This window comes from Pangasianodon hypophthalmus, chromosome 9 (genome assembly GCF_027358585.1).
Source record: "Pangasianodon hypophthalmus isolate fPanHyp1 chromosome 9, fPanHyp1.pri, whole genome shotgun sequence".
NCBI lineage: Eukaryota > Metazoa > Chordata > Actinopteri > Siluriformes > Pangasiidae > Pangasianodon > Pangasianodon hypophthalmus.
Window position 1 is genome coordinate 9,237,838 of NC_069718.1, and position 18,251 is coordinate 9,256,088.

General features: G+C 37.3%; 1 protein-coding gene across 2 annotated transcripts; it reads left to right on the forward strand.

Moving 5' to 3' along the window:
• The first annotated feature begins 1,169 nt into the window (after nt 1-1,169).
• Nucleotides 1,170-18,251, forward strand: LOC113530022 (soluble guanylate cyclase 88E). Of its 2 annotated transcripts, none has more exons than XM_026919691.3 (20): nt 1,170-1,274; nt 1,446-1,548; nt 1,648-1,772; nt 2,908-3,048; nt 3,225-3,364; nt 4,839-4,973; nt 5,178-5,301; nt 5,774-5,893; nt 6,081-6,165; nt 6,284-6,370; nt 6,793-6,910; nt 8,426-8,555; nt 8,955-9,101; nt 11,326-11,472; nt 11,571-11,727; nt 13,598-13,707; nt 14,035-14,124; nt 16,141-16,287; nt 16,763-16,906; nt 17,503-18,251. In XM_026919691.3, exons 3-20 carry the CDS (start codon nt 1,653-1,655, stop codon nt 17,635-17,637), a joined length of 2,277 nt encoding a protein of 758 aa, XP_026775492.1. In that variant the 5' UTR covers nt 1,170-1,274; nt 1,446-1,548; nt 1,648-1,652; the 3' UTR covers nt 17,638-18,251. The 2 variants fall into 2 exon arrangements, with proteins under 2 accessions (XP_026775492.1, XP_026775493.1); XM_026919692.3 differs by having other exon boundaries at nt 16,763-16,900; nt 17,503-18,250.

Below are 18,251 nucleotides of genomic sequence, written 5' to 3' on the forward strand. Positions count from 1 at the left end.
TAGTGTTCCAACTCTCTAATTGGGTTCTATTTGTGACCTTTAATGAAAAGGAAAACCTCTTTTATAGGGTTCTACATAGAACATTGAATGCTTTATTTAGCGGGACAAAACATTCTGCTGTAAGGTTCCACATAGAGTCTTGAATGGTTTGATCACAGAGGCAAACTCAAGAACCTATTATGGAGGTAGATGGAACCTTTTTTTTTTTTCCAGCTGAGGGTTTCTACAAATAAGGGTTATTCATAGGTTCTTTGGATGTTTAAGGGTTATATCTCTCTAATGGGATTCTATTCTAAAGGTTTACTGAAAAAGGTAACTTTCTGTTATAAAGTTTGCCATAGAAGATTATAATACTTCCATTACAGAGACAAACTGTTTAGGGAACTAGATTGAAACTTTTTATCTCCAGCTGTGGGCTTCGACACTCTGCCAAATGCCTAAAATGTAAATGTAAATACACTCTTAAAGATAAGGGGATCTTATTCGGTTGGTAAAGGGGTTCTGTATGGGAACTTTTCTGAAAGGGAAACCCTCTGTTATAGGGTTCCTTAATGGGTTTCCTCAGAGGAACAAACCAAACAACCCTGAATGGAAAAGCTGAATGGTTTTCTCCAGCTGTGAGCTTCTACTCTCATAGAAATAAGGGTTGTTCACAGGTGTTTTTGGATAATTAAGGGTTATAGCTCTCAAAATGCGTTCTATTTGGGATCGTTTCTGAAATGAAGACCATATGTTGTGGGGTTCTACGCCATCAAGAGTTTCCTCACAGGGACAAACCTAATAACTTTTAGGAAGCTAGATGGCACTTTATTCAGCTGTGGCTTTTTTTTTTAATTTCTTGGCAAAGAAGTGATTTATACGAAGTGCAAACCGTCTCACACCATGTTACTTTGTACCAAGTGTAAAAATGTACATGAAGGTGATGTAGGCTATGACATCAACATCATACATTTGCACTGTAGTCTGTAACTATAACTCTATATGGCTCAGTGGTTCCTCAGTGGCCAAATCTACCCACATCTCTCAGACTCATCAGTGAATAAGCACTTGAGCTGAGAAACATGTGTGATTGAGAGCTGACCTGCACCAAGCTGCTCCTGGCAGACGTACAGTCATGTCAGCACCAGTTGACATATGAACAATGACTAAGCTCTGCCACTCAAGAGTGTACATAAGTGGGCCAGCTTTAAAAAATGAGTCCTGTCCCACCTGATAGATTCTCAATAGCACCGTTGTGTTAGAAGGAGCCTGAGTGACTTGAGACAAGCATTCAGGTCAGTTTATACTGTAGGCAAGACGATTGTTAATTTAGCATCAACGGTTTGTCCATTATATGTTAAATGAATATAGTTGGAAGGATAGGAAAAAGGTTCCTCGCTCAGGACAAACTATATTCCTTTTGATGGACCTCTTTTGAGCATTGCTAACATTTCCTTTCTCCACAGGTGCTTGAGATTTCTTATCAAGCTTTTGTTCATCTTGTGACCCAAAAAATCAATCTCACGGAGCGTCTGAAGAAAGTGTGACCAAGGCTTTACAGCTTTGAGTGTGAGTAATTTATCCACTCTAAAAATGGGTATGCCAATTTGTGTCATCTAACTGAGGACCCATGGCTCTGAATTTGTATAATGTGTATGTCGTATGCAGTCAGCATGTACGGCCTGCTGTGTGAGAGTCTGCACGACTTCATTAAGGAGTCGTATGGGGACGACGTGTGGAAGCTGGTGAGGGAGAGGGCAGACGTCCGACTGCACTCCTTTGTCACACACCAGGTGAGAGATTGCATCTTTAAAATCCTTGTACCTATATACTCTAATGTTACAGAAACGGTAACCACTGAAGTGACTGAAGAGCTAAAAGGATTAAAAACATATCACCACAATACAACACAATGTCCATTACATCCAGAAGAACAATGTCAACAATTTTTCCAAAGCAAGTTCTTGGGTTAATGTTTAAGAGGTGTAAGTAGGATTCAATGAACATCTATACAAATATGGGTAGAACTGAGCTGTGATGGATAACTTTAATTATCTGTCAAGAACCCATGTGGTGCTGCTGCTTTTTAAAAAATATATGATTTTCCAGAGACCTCAGTAAAACTAGCACACTGACAAAAAATGGAATTACATTTATATAATTTGTTTTTGCTGTGTATGGGTTCTGCGATATTATAGTGGCTATATTTCAATACAAGTCCATGATCAAGAGTGATGTCACAGTGCATGCATTAAACTCCACTCAGCTTAAAAAACAAAACAAAAATCTAGCCAACTTTTGGATCATTTGTTTTTAGTGATTTGTGTAGTACAGAAATAGTTCCTTCTTAGCCTTTTTCTAACATACGTATATTACATTCATTGCACTGTGCGATCACTCTTGGCCAGTGACTTCCACATAATTATATTCTTTTAATATTTCAAAAACCAAACTAACACAAACACAAACAGTTAAGATTTCCAACATGGGAAAGTCTACAGGTTGGAGGGCTTTGTGGTTTCTCTGTAGCATGACAAGATGTATTTTTTGTCTTACTAAACTTAAGAGCAAGAAAAAAAAGAGGATAGTGATGGAACAACTGTTTATATATAAACATATTTAAAAATGTATGCTATTTCATGACTGAAAAAATTTTAATTGTTGGCAAATCACTTTGGTATAAGAAGAATGAAACCCTTCAGGATGTGCTGTTATAGGAAAATAATCAACTTTGGGGTTGTAAAAGTAACTCAGTTTCACATCAGGCCACATCACACCACCCCTTTGTTGATTATTTCCCTGTAACATCATACCTCCAAGTGTTTTATTCCTTACATGTGAAATGATGCTAGTTAATGGAACCCCAATGTAAAGCGTTACCATTATGTTTTATTTTTTTATAATTTTAAAATATGTGTATGTGTGTAGGTCTACAGTGAAAGTGTAATCCCACGCATAGCCAAAGCAGCGAGTGGTGTCACAGGCACTCCCTATAATGAGCTGATGAACTCCTGGGGCGTTTACTTTCTGGGCTTTGTAGGGAAGTATGGTTATGACCGCATTCTGAAGGTGAGTACTGGTCATTTATTGGCAGCAATTCCTCTGGCTTCATTTTGTGTTTGTAATATATAATGCAATTCTATGTTATGTGTGCCTGTGTCCCTAACACATGAACTACATGCAAATGTGTGTGTGTGCATGAATGTGTGTGTGTGTGTGTGTGTGTGTGTGTGTATACACGCCAGGTATTGGGTCGTCATGTGCGTGACTTTGTTAATGGTCTAGATAACCTGCATGAGTATCTGCGCTTCAGTTACCCTAAAGTGCAGCCACCCACCTTCTTCTGCCAGGAGGAGTCTGCTACCGGAGTCACACTGCACTACAGGTGGGAGAGAGGCGTTCACTAGGACTCTTCAAGGGTTAAAGCAGCAATCAGAAATCAGGAGTAACTCTGAGTATGGTTAATTTACATTCTGTGTAGGTTTCAGCAGTGACATCCATGTTGTTTTCTGACAAGTGAGCCTGTACTGCTGAAAGAGGAATGAGAGCTAGGCTTGCTTCAGTGCCTTGCTGTAAATGAAGGCAATACAGCAAATATATTGTAATACTAAATCAGATTTATGGGATTTGTATCATTCTGAAGACATAATCTTGAAACTTGCCACTTATTTGAGAGGCTTCATCAGTCCTGTAATGCAGTGGTACTCAAAGTGGGGTCTGTAAAGCATAGCCAAGTCATCTGTGATTTCTGTATTTTGTTACAGTGATAGAAATCACAATGCACCATTATCAAATTTATAGAATTTATTATTGAGTTCTTATATTGAGTTATTTACCTGCTCTCTTGAATTGAACTCCAGAAAGCTGTGTGTGTGAGGGTAAAAAAAAAAAAAACTACTGGATTTTTGGCTGAAAAAATGAATGTGTGAAAACACAATTATATGAAAACACAGTAAAGTTCATATATTCACATGTAAGTATGTATATTAACCAGAGGAAAAGCCTGTAGAATAGCTTACTTGTGCTTCTTTTCACTCTATATTTTAATTCATAAACATTTGATTTCTAGATGTTGTATGGTGAAACATGTAGAAACAAGTAAATTTTTTTATTTACAAAAAAAATCATTTCCTAATAATTTTGCCAAGAAAAACAAAATTAAAATAAAAAGCTGTTTTCCCTTTTTTAAATTTAGTAAAAATAAGTGAACAAAACAAATGTAATAGACCTATATTTATGTAAATACAGTGTATAATTACATATTTGAGATGCAAATAAATTCCACTTTCATAAATACAGTACATTCATGTACAAGCTTATTTGACGGAAAATTGATTCAGTAGAAAAAAAACTACAAGGGAATACACTGTGTGGTTCCTGAGTGGTGCAACAGAAAAGCGTTCGCCCAATCATAGGGAGTTCGAATCCCAGCAATGCCACGGTCATCTGCGGCCGGGAGCCAAGGTTGCGGTCTCTCTCGCCTGTCAATCACAGCGACACTATTGTGGGTGTCTGCGAGATCATGTATGGAGAAGGGGGCGGATAGCGCTTTCCTTCAAGTGTGTTACGCAGCCCTGTGATGCAGCAGGAGCAGCAGTTTGATAAGATACTCTTGGCTGGCTTTATGTGCATCAGATGAAGCCTGTGTTAGAGAGATGGATAGTGGGTGGGAATTGCCAAATGACCAAATAAGGAAAAATAATATCCAAAAATCTAAAAAAAAGAGAGAGTACACTGTTGCATTACTGTAATCAAACTAAAGGCATTGATAACGTCAGTGCTGTAGTGAATGTGAAGGGGTGTGTGTGTGTGTGTGTGTGTGTGCATGTGTGTGTGTTTTGTTTGACACCGGGCTGCAGGAGCAAGCGAAAAGGCTACCTGCACTATGCTATGGGTCAGCTGAGGCAGATGGGGAAACAGTTCTACGACACAGACATCCATGTGGAGGTTCTTTCTGAGCAGCTGGTGGGAGATTATTCTCACGTCACTATGAGGTGGGAGATCATCCATGTTCACGTCATCATTCAGCAGCATGCTGGACTTCCTGCACTCCTGTTTTCCTTTATTTCTGTTTGGGATTGGGTTTGTTGAAACTCTCAGTGTGAGGATGGATTGATTGGTTGGTTAAGGAGTTCTTCTCTCCATGTGTGACTCTGGGAATTTCGAGTCGTTTTGTGAACGTGGTCTTTTGTTTTCAGATTGAACTTTGATAACTCTGCTTACCGCTACATCCAGAAAGAGGATGAAGAAGAGCAGGAGATCCTGCCAATCACTAGTGACTTCTTCTTTGAGGTGTTTCCCTTCAATATTGTGTTCAGACAGGTATGGCTTCTTTTCTGTTCTTTTCATTTCTACTTCTCTTCTCTTCTCTTCTCTTCATTTTTACTTCTTTTCTCTTCATCTAATTTCTACTCATTGTCTTTTCTCTTCACTTCTAGTCCCTTCTCTTTGTCTCAACTTTACTTTTTCTTTTTCTTTTCTTCCCATCTCTTCTCTTTGTCTTTTCATATTATTATATCTTCTTCTCTTCTCTTCTCTTCTCTTCTCTTCTCTTCTCTTCTCTTCTCTTCTCTTCTACGTCTTTCCTCCCCTCTTCATTTTTACTTCTTTTCTCTTCATCTCATTTCTACTCATTGTCTTTTCTCTTCTCTTCTAGTCCCTTCTCTTTGTTTCTACTTTACTTTTTCTTTTTCTTTTCTTCCCATCTCTTCTCATTTTCTCTTCTCTTCTCTTCTCTTCTCTTCTCTTCTCTTCTCTTCTCATTATATTACATGATGTTTATTGTCCCCAATAGGACATGGTGGTGCACAACGTTGGCTCTGGTTTGGCCACTGTCTTTCCTGATCTGGATGGGAAGAAGATTAACGATGCTTTCCTCCTGGCACGCCCCCTGGTGGAGTTCACCTGGAACATGGTGCGTAAATTTTCTCTAGCCATCAGAACAGTGCTGCTGCTAAGTCATTCTTTTGTCAGCCCTAACTTCCTCTAACCTATAACAGAAAGATTAAACCTGTGCCACAACGATCGCACAGTGTTCATTATACAGAGAAATTTAATGTAGAAAGAGGAATGAAAGTCTGATATCTAGCTCTTCTCTCCAGATCATTTCCCACCCTAACAACCTGTTTGAAATCATGTCTAAGGAGCCTGTGAAGAGGGAACGAAACCTTCATAATAGAGTCCAGAGTAAGGAAGGTCCTATTTAACCACTGCACATGTTTCCTGTTTCATTAAAGCCTTAAAGCTAAGCTCTAAAAAGAAGCAGCATCAGTGCTGAATCCGTTGTATTGTCTGTTCATCACAGACTCTGATTATGAGAACGCTAATCGCTCTGCTGATGTAGATGTGGAGCTCATGGCCTTCCAGTCCATCATCGGAGATGACTACAAAGGTCAGACGTCTCTCTCTGTCACTCTCACACAGACAGACAGACACACACACACCTAATTATAATTATAAGCTTCAGGAAAAAAAATCACTATTGTGCAGATAGATTCTCAGCATGAATACAATATTTTCATATCTCTTGAACGCGCTTGCCCTTATTAATTTGAAATTAAGAAACTAGTTATTGTGAATGTTTAAGATTGTACTCTTTTATTCCACACCAACTGGTTCATTATCGTAATGTTTCCTAGATTGTATTCATGTTATTTGGCAAAAGCAGAAAAAAAGTGCTTAAGGAAGTCACTCTTTGCTCTTTGGTGATGCTTTGCCATGGCTGTGCATGAATGATGCGCTGTGTGTGTCTGTGTGTGTGTGTGTGTGTGTGTGTGTGTGTGTGTGTGTGTGTGTGTATGTGTGTTTTGTTAGATGGAAACAGTGCCAATGCCATGGAGAGCTGGGGTGATGGAAGCCGCTGCCTCAAACTGAAAGGCCAGATGAGATACATGCCTGAGTGGGAGTCCATCATCTTCCTGGGAACACCTGTGTAGGACGCAGACACACACACACACACACACACACACACACACAAATACACATACTGTATATACACTGACAGGTGACAAATTAAAGGAACATGAGGTGTTGGGCCAACATGTTCCACCTTGGCATATATTCTGTGAGTCTGTTCCACAGCAGCATGTACATGTAGCATACTGTAGGTGGGTTAATTCCAGGACAAGAATGGGTTAGTTCTAAAAACTTTAATTTCTTTTAATCCCATGAACACAGTTCCAGCCAATTTCCCCCCGAACTTCCCTTTAATGCTTGCCTTCTGTCAGAGGCACAGCGACGTGCATTTGTACCAAAGGATCACATTTGTACATATTCATTAATCACTAATTATCATATTCACTAATCACTAATTATCATATTCACTAATCACTAATTATCATTGATCTCATTCTTCAATTCACAGCCTGTGACATTAAGACACCCACATGTTTAGGTGTCCATGATTTTTAATATTTTTATTTAGACATTATGGTAGAAAAAATAGCATGGATTGCTATGACAGTTTTGCAATTAATTTTTTTAAGTTTATTAATATGTCATTTTTTCATTACAGAAACGTAAGCGTGGAATGATATATAATAATCATATAATTGTGAAAATATTAACTAATAAACAACATCTGTACACAAAAAAGACTAGTCATGAACCCATATATGTGTGTGTGGCAGTCTGGGAAATCTCTTCACATGGTGAAATGTTGATATTTTCTACTACATTATTTTCTACTAATCTACAACAGAAAATTGTTATATACAGTATAGAAGTGTGTACTGTATAGATCCCTGAACTGAAATGTGTTTCTGGGACAACTGCATTTAACTATTTCATTCTGACTGCAGTGCAGGAGCATCACAGCCATTTTTAAGAGTCAGTATCTGATTACAAACTGAATTGCTTATGTCTGTTTTAATATGGCATGAAACCTGAGCAAAGTGTGACATTTACTATCTGAGGAAATGACACTTACAAGTAGCTTGCCATTTTTTAGACAGCTTTAAGTAGACTGACTGTTAAACTGGCTCCTTATCTGACATGATCTTTGCTTCTTTGCAGAGAGATCAAGCAAATAAAAAACATTTCCACATTGTTTTGGTGAAATATATTTACGTTCTTAAATACAGGTTCTCAAATTTGAGATTTCAAAATATATTATAGGCAGAAAAAAAACAATTTAGGCTATATTTTGGTCATTTGTTTTGACTTTTTGACAAAATTCAGCCATGGTAATATCCAATGGGATTTCCCAGACCGCCACATACACAATATATACTGGCTAATGTCATGACTAACAGCTGAAGCATAATTTAGTCTATTAGTAACATTAGTCACATAATTCAATCTATTCATTATTTAGGGTGAGACATACACCGCTAATGCAGTCAACACAACATTTTCTCTGCTAAAGTAATTGAGGAATTAATGCATAAGGCTAATTTGATGCATGCACATGTTTGTGTTTGTGCATGCGTGTGTCTTTTCTCTGTAGAATGGAGAGCCTGAGTGCTATGTTTAAGACCGGGCTCTACATTAACGACCTGAGCATGCATGACTCCAGCAGAGACTTGGTGCTGGCAGGCACCCAGCAATCTGAAGAGCTCAAACGGGCTCTCATACAGGTACCTCAAAGTGTGTGTGAGTGCTTGTACTTGTTGCCAGAGGAACAACCATGTAATATACTCCTCAAAATATATTAGCATATATTAGATGTTCTTCTGGATTTTATAAATTTTAAAGAATATTTGTAATATGCATCTTTTTTGTCATTTCTGCTTATGCTCTCCTTCATCAAGCTTATTGTACTACTCATTAAGAGTCTATCTAAAAATCTATCTGCACACACGGTGCATTATATGTACTTGAGGCATGTTTAATTAAAACAGGTGTTTGCACCTTTTTCAGAGGGATTGATTGATTATACATGTGTATTTTTTTTTTTTTTTTTTTGCAAGAAGCTGAAAAAAGGTCATAGTGGTTCATTTTGTTCATGTTTGTTCCCTCCTCTCTTTCCTTTACAGGAGCAGAAGAAATCGAGCAAGCTGGAGGAAAGCATGAAGATGTTGGATTATGAGATGAAGAAGACAGACGACCTGCTGTACAGGATGATTCCCAAACCTGTGGCTAAGAGGCTGCGCAAGGGAGAGCCTGCAGTGAACACGTGTGAGGTCAGAAGACACTCTTAGCACCCAGCATCTCTGTACTGTCTCATAGTCAAGTCAAGGAAAGTTACCTTTATTTATATAACACATTTAGAGACAGGCGTTGGCCAAAAATACAGGACAGAATACCACAAACCAGAAAACCAACACATAGGAAAATTGCATTTAGAAATATTATTTGTATGGGATGACTTTATAAAGAAAGCGTAAGCTTTTCCATAGTCTTAGGGTATAGACAAAGAATGGTGGCAGAAGAGGTTCAAGATAACTTGGTACCATTCCATGTAGAGCTTTAAAGCCCCCTGTGTAATATGCAATTCAATAAGGCAAGATGCAAGTGTGTAAACTCAGCATGGTATTTATTTGAGGCAATGCAAAAATCATAGCTGATGTTCACAGCGTGGGTCAAACCCAAATCTTTCAAATACACAGGAAAACAGGCACAGAACTAAACGATAGAAGAATGCAGATAACGGGAATTAACTATAAGACTTTGCACTGAGGCAATGAAACAGTAAAAAGGTATACATAGACAAACTAAGCAAAGGCTTAACTCAAATCAGGTAACACGCAATGACAGGACAGGGGTGGTGATAAGACTAGAACAAAAAAAAACGAAAAGCAAAACGTAAACAAAAGCACATGGAGTGAACTCAGAATAAAACGAAACGAGAGCAATGTTTGTGATGCTTGGAAACATGCTGCACGCTGAGAGGAGGAATTCATGACATCCTGTCAACTCAGTTTCATATTCAGCTTCTTAGTGTTATGTGTTTTTCAGGCTTTTTCAATTAAGAGATTTCTGAATTTCTTGTTCCTGCCATTTTCTTCTGTTCAGGACTACATTTAGTACAGATACCAAAGTAGTAACGCTACAAAAGTATTATCACAATTAGCCATCTGCTTATACCACGTACCTGCTTACCCAAACCACGGAAACTAAAGTGACTTATTTCCTGCTCACTTGGCCTCTTTGTGCCTGAGCAAAACTGCATCTAGTTAAACTTTCCACCATTTTATAGACACTGTTTTAGTTGAGTAGATTATGTGTGGTAATGGTAAGTAGTTCTATAATTTTTGTTGTTGTTGTTGTTGTTTTTGTTCTATGCATGCATGGAATGGTACCAAGTTATATCTTGAACCTCTTCTGGTACCATTCTTTGTCTATACCCCAAGACTATTGAAAAACTTATGCTTTTTTAAATTTAATTTAATTTTTTTTTTTATAAAGTCATCCCCAGCAAATGACATTTCTAAATACAATTTTCCTATATGTTGGTTTTCTGTTTTGTGTTATTCTGTCCTGTATTTTTTAGCCAAATAGGGCAAAGTTGTTTACACTGCTGGAAAGAGTTTTGTAGCTTTTAATTAATTATATTGTATTTAGGGATATACATTTCTGTCATCGATTAACAAATGATCTGCTGTGGTGACCCCTAACTGGAGCAGCTGATTGAACAACAACAACATTTCTGTCATCGATAAATGTTTATTTAATGATAGATCTTTAGACCTTCATCATTTTGGTTTTAAAAGCAAATTATAAAACATTAAACTTAATTCTTTATTTAATAGATATTGCTTTTAATATATATTGTTTTAGTAAATATTGTTTCATATTGCATTTAGAATTAAAAAGGCACCATTTTCACCAGGTTGAACATTAACACACAACTGTGTATAATCCATATAGTGGTGGTAGGAACTACCAGTAAGATAGACCCAAGCGAGAGCATGTACAACAAATAAACTAAATTGGACCAAAGACACAACCCAGATTACAGCTGTTGATAAACGATGGAAGACAGATGGCAGGGCAAGAAATTCATCTTATATTTTACAGACTCTACCAGGTGTATATACATTATGTGGCCAAAAGATGTGGACACCTCACCATCACAGCCATATGTGCTTGTCAAACATCCCATTCCATATTTAGTCCCCTTTGCAGTTATAATAATCTCCACTCTTCTGGGAAGGCTTTCCACTAGATTTTGGAATGTGGTGCTGCTTTTTTTCCCCTTCCAATAAATTGTAATTTTTTTATCAAATATTAAAACATTTACCTCAGCTTGTATATTACTGGAGTTGGAATTCTGGTTAAAGAAGTTAAAGAATTCTATCTGAAAATGAACCTTCTTTAATATTTGGAATATTGGATATTTGAAGTTCCATAACATCTTGAGCCTAATTAAGCTCAGTGGTGTGCGAATGTGTATGTGTGTCCCAGGTGTTCCCGGATGTGACCATCCTGTTTAGCGATGTAGTGGGCTTCACACGCATCTGTAGCCACATCACTCCCATGCAGGTGGTGTCCATGCTCAACACCATGTACACACTGTTCGACACACTCAGTGAGAAACACAGAGTCTTCAAGGTGAGCATTTAAGGTGGCATGTATGTGCGTGTAGGCTTATTTTAGTTAACTAATGATAACCACATGATCTTCTGTGTGTGTTTGTGTGTATGTTCCAGGTTGAAACTATTGGAGATGCTTACATGGTCGTAGCAGGAGCTCCAGAGAAGACTAAGTACCACGCCCATAACATCTGTGACATGGCCTTGGACATGGTGCGCTCCATTGACCATCTCAAAGACCCATCTAACGGAAACAACATTCAGATCCGAGTGGGTGTGTGGTCTACTGATCTTTTTGTGATTCTGTGATGTCCAGTTGAAACATATTCACAAGGAACTGGCACCAGCATGAATGTCCATCACACAGATTTTCAGGCCACAGAAGAACGAACTGAACACATTTATTTTCCATTACAGTAAAGCTCATCGAGTTATTTTGACAGTGAGCCATTCAAACAGTTTCACTGATGTCAGACAAATAGTACTTTCATCTCAGGGGTGGGCAAATGATAAATTCATTAGCTAGCACACCGGACAAATAAAAGCTCCAGTGAGCTGCCCAGTCTCTATTTTGGCTGCCTGGAAACCTAAGTGACTAGGTTAAAAATTAGTAGCCAAAATAACAGAATAACATATGGCCAGCTAGTCAGCTAGTTAAATGCTAAATGCTCGTTAATACAGACTAAGGGAAATAAAAATTTTAATGTATCAAATCAAGTTTATGACCTTGACAAAAAGTCACCAAATAGTTGTGTAACATTTCAGCTATGAAATCATCGCAAAATATATATGTATATAATTTGAGACTGTGTTTTGCTAGTTGAAGTGTTTTGCTAACTGGAGAGTCACTGTATATGACTGCTTTGTTTTCTCATTGTATCCACATACATCCTCATCCTCATAATATCATCTGTCATCCGTGCGTGCTTAGTCCCCCTACTCAAAACCTTTCTACTGCAAACCAGATCCCACCTCGGCTGATGTCTGTAGTGCAGCAGGTGCTGGGATTCGGATGAATGCTATAGTTACAGCATTGAGATAGTTACAGCATTGAGATGTGTCGCACCACCATGAAGTATGTTACATTTGAACATACCAAAAAGATTGCATAAACATTCCAATGAAAACTTTTGCATTGCTAAAATCATTTGGAATTAGCATTTATTTTCTTTGCTGGTTGTTGAACAACGAATAGAAAATGAATAGCTCAGATACAAAATCAGCTTTTCCTGGATTCCTGGGCTACTGACTTGTACACCCCTGCATTTGCATTCATTCATTCATTCATTCATTTAGCAGTAACTTTTATAAAAGTGAAGTATAAAGAAGCAGAATAAAGAACCAGACAGTGATATTGTAACGACCAGGCCTGGAGCTGGCTTACCTGCTACGTTGATTTTTAGTCTGCCAGCTAATTACTCTCAATCAGGCTCACCTGTCCCTGGCTGGATTTAAGGGAAGCTTGCCACTCACTTGAGGCTCAGTCTTGTGCTCGTTTGGTGAAGACAAGTCTAAGCTGGTATTGGTAATTTTGAAAACTAGAGCCGTACTCTAGCCATGTGGGTTCTGAGTGCTAAGGTCCTGGGTTCGATTCCTGCTTTAGGCAGGCTGGAACAGGAAGCCAATGAAAAGTATATTTACTGGATGATTAAAATATAACCAATTGACTTAGATTTTCAATTAAAGTTTCCTCTTGCATAAGCCAACTCTGCACTAGGGCCCATTCTCCTGTCTCTCCTGTCTTCCCTGTTACATTTAGTGTAGGTGCTGTAAGTTTCCACCAAATGACCAGTCATGCACCTGAGCTACATGTAGGAATAACAGAGCAAGCAAGTGTTAATACCCAGAAGCGTTACAAACTCTCAAAGCAGTCAAACTACGAATAATACAATGATACAGTCTTACAAACCAAAATGACTTGTGATAGCAAAGTTACCTATAACTCTAGGCAACATCATTCTTCAATCACCTCAACCGGTAACATTACATCAAAAGAGAACAATCCTATTTAGACATATAGAGAGACCTGCAGAGGCAGTATTAAGCTTTAAGCTTTAAATTCAGTCAATACACTCTAACCACTGTAACCACCACAATCTATTGTATTTGACCTCTGACCTACAGCACATGGACTCTGCTTTCAGGCATCCACTCTGGAATGGTTGTCGCTGGGGTCGTAGGTCACAAAATGCCTCGCTACGGTCTTCATGGTGATACGGTCCACACGGCGTCTGCCATGGAAAGCAATGGAAAGGTGCACAGAGACATATAGAGGGTGTGAGGGTGTATGTGTGTTGTGGTGTGCTGTGGTGTAGAAATAAGGAAGAACTCAGATTATATTTTTAAATTCTAAGCAGACATACAGTTATTGATACACAAGCTATGGATATCAGTTATATAATAATAATAATAATAATAATAATAATAATGCTTGTAGGAACACTAACTTTTTGCAGTTAATGAAAATAATATCACAGGATGTGGTACCTCACATCCTTGAACATCTTTGTTGCAGTGAGCAATTGTTATTCGGTTAATTGACTGAATAATTTGGATTATTGTGTGTGTATGTGTATTATAGGAGATGCACATCCAGCTCAGCAGCGCCACCTATGAGCACTTGAAGGGCAGTCACTTTATCTTCGAGAGACGTGGAACAATAACAATTAAGGTGAACAAGTGCAGCTAGAAATTCATACCTATATGAATTTCCTAGATAACTTACTAACATATTCCAGAAAACAAATAAATTTACATATTAAAGAGCTGGACCAGAGACATGGCTGTAAATGTATTTTGCAAGAAGTAGTCATACAAAATCTAGGTAAAGTGAACTGAGCAATGTTCATGACTATTTAGTGGAGGTATTGTAAACATCTAACTTCACTTTTAGTACCACTTACATTGGTCTTGTCTGGTCTGTGACTGTTTGTCTGTAGGATTAACTCATTCAGTATCCCATTAGGATCTGGGAAAGGTTAATAAGTCCTTAAATATGAAATAAAATTATTGGTACCGTTTATTTTACAGTACAGTGAGTGCAGTATTTACTGTAGTATTTGTAAGGTATAAATTGCTCTGAATAAGAGTGTCTGCCAAATGCTGTAAATATAAATACAGTATGGATAATGTGTGGTAGAAAGAACATGATAAAATGTATGAAAACTACCAAGTCAAGTCAAATTTATTTATATAGCACATTTAAAACAACATGAGTACTAATAAAAATACATTAAAATGGTAACATAAAATATAGTTAAGAATGAAAATAAATATATAAGCAAATAATTACTATAAGAAAACAAACCAGATATAATTAAGACCAGAAAATAAGCAGATAACAGTGGGAAAAAACAGGGCAAATTATGGATAAGCCAGAGAGAAAAGATTTAAGTTTTAAGGGATGATTTAAAAGCGTTTCTTGTAGGGGAGGATCTGATAGAGAAGGGCAAACTATTCCAAACCTCGCAGAAAAGGCCCTGTCACGTTTGGTTTTTAACCGGACAGCGGAATGGTTAGTAACAGTTGAGAAAAGGATCTTAAAATTCACTGGGAAGAGTGAAGGTAGAGGTGATCTGATATATATATATATATATATATATATATATATATATATATATATATATATATATATATATATATATATATATATATATATATATATGTACAAGTTGCAAGCACTTACAAGTAACAGTTGCGAGATACTTTGTGAGCTGAATTTAGTAAAACATCAGGTATACTTCAGCACATAATGTAACATTAGTGTTAAGTTCTACCAGACTTCAGAAATTACTCATGTATGTGACAGAACAAAGTAAGGAAGGTACATGAACTTATCCAATAAACCTGAATATCCAGCATGCAAGGACTGCAATAGCAATTATTTAATTAATTACTACATATTTAACTATGAAACACAGATACTTACTGTACTGTTAAATAAAGAGTGACTCGAAGATTTAAGTCTTTGGTAGAGCATGTGTTATATATTTCTCTATTTAATTGACAGTTTGTGTTTTTTTGTTTTGTCTTCTGTCAGTTTGCACCTTATTGTCGTGTCTGTTGCTGTTGCGTACCATTTATTTTGGGGAAGTTGGACATTTTACAGCCATGCCTGAAAGTATAGTGGACAATGTGCAATATGCTCATGAAATCCCACAATGCACTGCAATGGATTAGAGTCTAAATGGATGCTGACTGGACGAATTACTGAAATTAAGGGCACCATATTGGACTCAGAGCTTGTGTTCAGAAACTGTCAGCATGTTGCACACCACATCGTCCATCACCTTTTTAAGAATGTATATAAATAAATGTGGGTGTGTTTGCTTAGTTAGCAACCATAACAGTCTAATTAAAGACCGATTCCAGCCTGTTGTTATATTTCACTAATGACCATCAGAAAGATGCTATTGATTCTGTTTTATAACACAAAGTCCACTCACTGGGTGTGTATGGATGTGCAAATAAAAGCATTTACTCTCTCCTCCGGGGTAATGCGCAGATTGCTTCTTATTGTCTTGTATCATTAAAATCGTCTAATTCTCTGTTACTGAAAAATCCCCTCTGTTCAAAAAAAAATCATAGCTAGCAGTGCAAGTCTGCAGGCATTTCTAGCTCACGGCATGTGATAATACTCAAAAGTACACTCTACTTACATACATTAAGAATCTCGCTTATCCTGCAGGGTAATGTGGAGATCGAGACGTATTGGCTGAAGGGGAAGAGGGATAAAGACGGGAACGCGCAGGCTGCCTGCCCTCAGTTTGAGGCTCAAACCATCAGTAAGGCTGCCATCTCAGCCGCCGAGCCCCCTATTGATGAAGAAGAACTGGTATGGCCATATACAGATATAATATAATATAATATAATATAATAAATATATAGTTATACAGTATATTTAATATTAATGTATTTAATATGCATTACTACGTGAGCCAATTGCATCATTTTTTGAATTGCATCATTTTTTTAAATGATTTTTTAAATTATTTTATTTTCTTTAATCAAATGGCTAATCACAGAAACAACGCTTTTGTCTAAACAAACCATTCAAAAATAATAAATTTTAATTTGATCATTTTCTTATCCTTAAATATATAAGAAAATGAAAATTTATTTATTTATTTGTAAAGCACACTTTAATGCACTCTGATGTATTGGTTCTTATGTTGACCCATATTAACCCTTTACAACTTCCAGTCTAATGTAATATGTCCTGTCCTCTGATGTCCCATGAATCACTTGTACTATTCCGCTTTGTTTTTCTTTCGGGGCTGTGATGTGATGAGTATCGACTCTTTCTCCAGGTGTTCCCGTCAGTAACAGGTGAGGATGAAGATGACGTGAAGTCGATCCGCTCTCACCGTATTAAAATGGAAACATCCGGCAACTCTCTGGAGGAGTCCATGGAAGAGGGCCGTGTGGAGGAGTTGTCTGTCAGCAAGGTTGGGGTTAGTTCTTGGTTTCACAAACATCCAAAATAATCCACTTTAAACCATTTGTTAACATCAAATTATATGATGTGGATGCTGAAAATGTAATTTTATACTGATGTCTTTTTATCACTGAAAGACAGATGGGAATTAGCCTTGTTAGCCCAATAATACCAGCTGCCCCTGATAATGATAGTGTACACTTGTGAGCAAAAGTTTACACCCCCCTGTGTTTTTAAATGAAAAAACATTTTTTTTAAAAAAAAGTATCTCTATTTAATCTAAGTTATAACTAAGTCATCTACAAAAAAAAATCAAGATGGTCCTACAACAAGGTAACAATCCCAAATAAATAATGAATAAATGAATAAATATGAAATACTAATAATTAAGACTGTCTGGACACAGCCCTGTCAGTATCTAACTATCAGAAACACTACTTGTGAAGTTTCTAAATAATTGGTCAGCTATTCAAATATTCACTTGTGAAAATGGTTATGTGATGGAGCCATAAGTGGAGACATCAGTTACTCACAGCTATGTAGATATTCATCTGTCTCTCTCTCCATCTGCCCATCTATCTGTCTCAGTCTCATTATAAAGATGCCTTGCAGGATGGTGGTCTCCAGGACCCTCACATCGAGATGGACTCTCCAGACTTTGATGGCCGGGACTCCATCATGCAGTCTCCGGAAGGTTCCTGTGACTCTCGCTGCTCAGAGAAAAGCACAATGTGTTCCATATCCTGAAACAGATGCTATTAGACTCATTCTAACCCTGATTTTGGCCTGCATTAATATCAGTTTAGTTTAGTATGTGACTTTTTCAGTGAAGGCACTTAGAACAGATTTATGGGAGTTGCTCTCCAGAGAAGCTCTGTATACTGGAGTTGTAATATACAGTACATTAATACACATTACTGTAACACTCATTTTGTCTTTGTTACAACACTTGCCACACAACAACTTTGTCTTGATGTTACACTTTTACGTATAAGAGCTGTAGGATTGTCTTTAGACTACAATCTTTTATTTCTTAGTAAGTTTTAATGTACTATTCTTGAGAGTTTTACTGTTAACAAGTTGTGAATTCAAAATGAACTATTAAATCAGAGTTACTGTTATTTGTGTCTAAATTTAGTAAAATGTAATAGTACACAGTATATGATCAGCCAGAACAGAAAACTTCAATGAGGACAAAAGGAAGTTGGGACTTGATCGAGATGAAATAAACCACTTTTACTGACTGAATTTAATTCTTAATTACAAAACATTTTTGGTATAGCACGTGTCTGTACATCGTTGTTGTTGTTTTTGTGCTACATTGTTGTTTTGTTAATTAAACATTTACCTGAAATACATAC

What these genes read in the sequence shown, in the direction of transcription:
- LOC113530022 (XM_026919691.3), top strand. Translation starts at nt 1,653, where the DNA reads ATGTACGGCCTGCTGTGTGAGAGTCTGCACGACTTCATTAAGGAGTCG. An exon ending in TATTCTCACGTCACTATGAG is followed by an intron (nt 4,974 to 5,177) that starts GTGGGAGATCAT and finishes TTTTGTTTTCAG; the next exon opens with ATTGAACTTTGATAACTCTG. An exon ending in ATCTTCCTGGGAACACCTGT is followed by an intron (nt 6,911 to 8,425) that starts GTAGGACGCAGA and finishes TTTTCTCTGTAG; the next exon opens with AATGGAGAGCCTGAGTGCTA.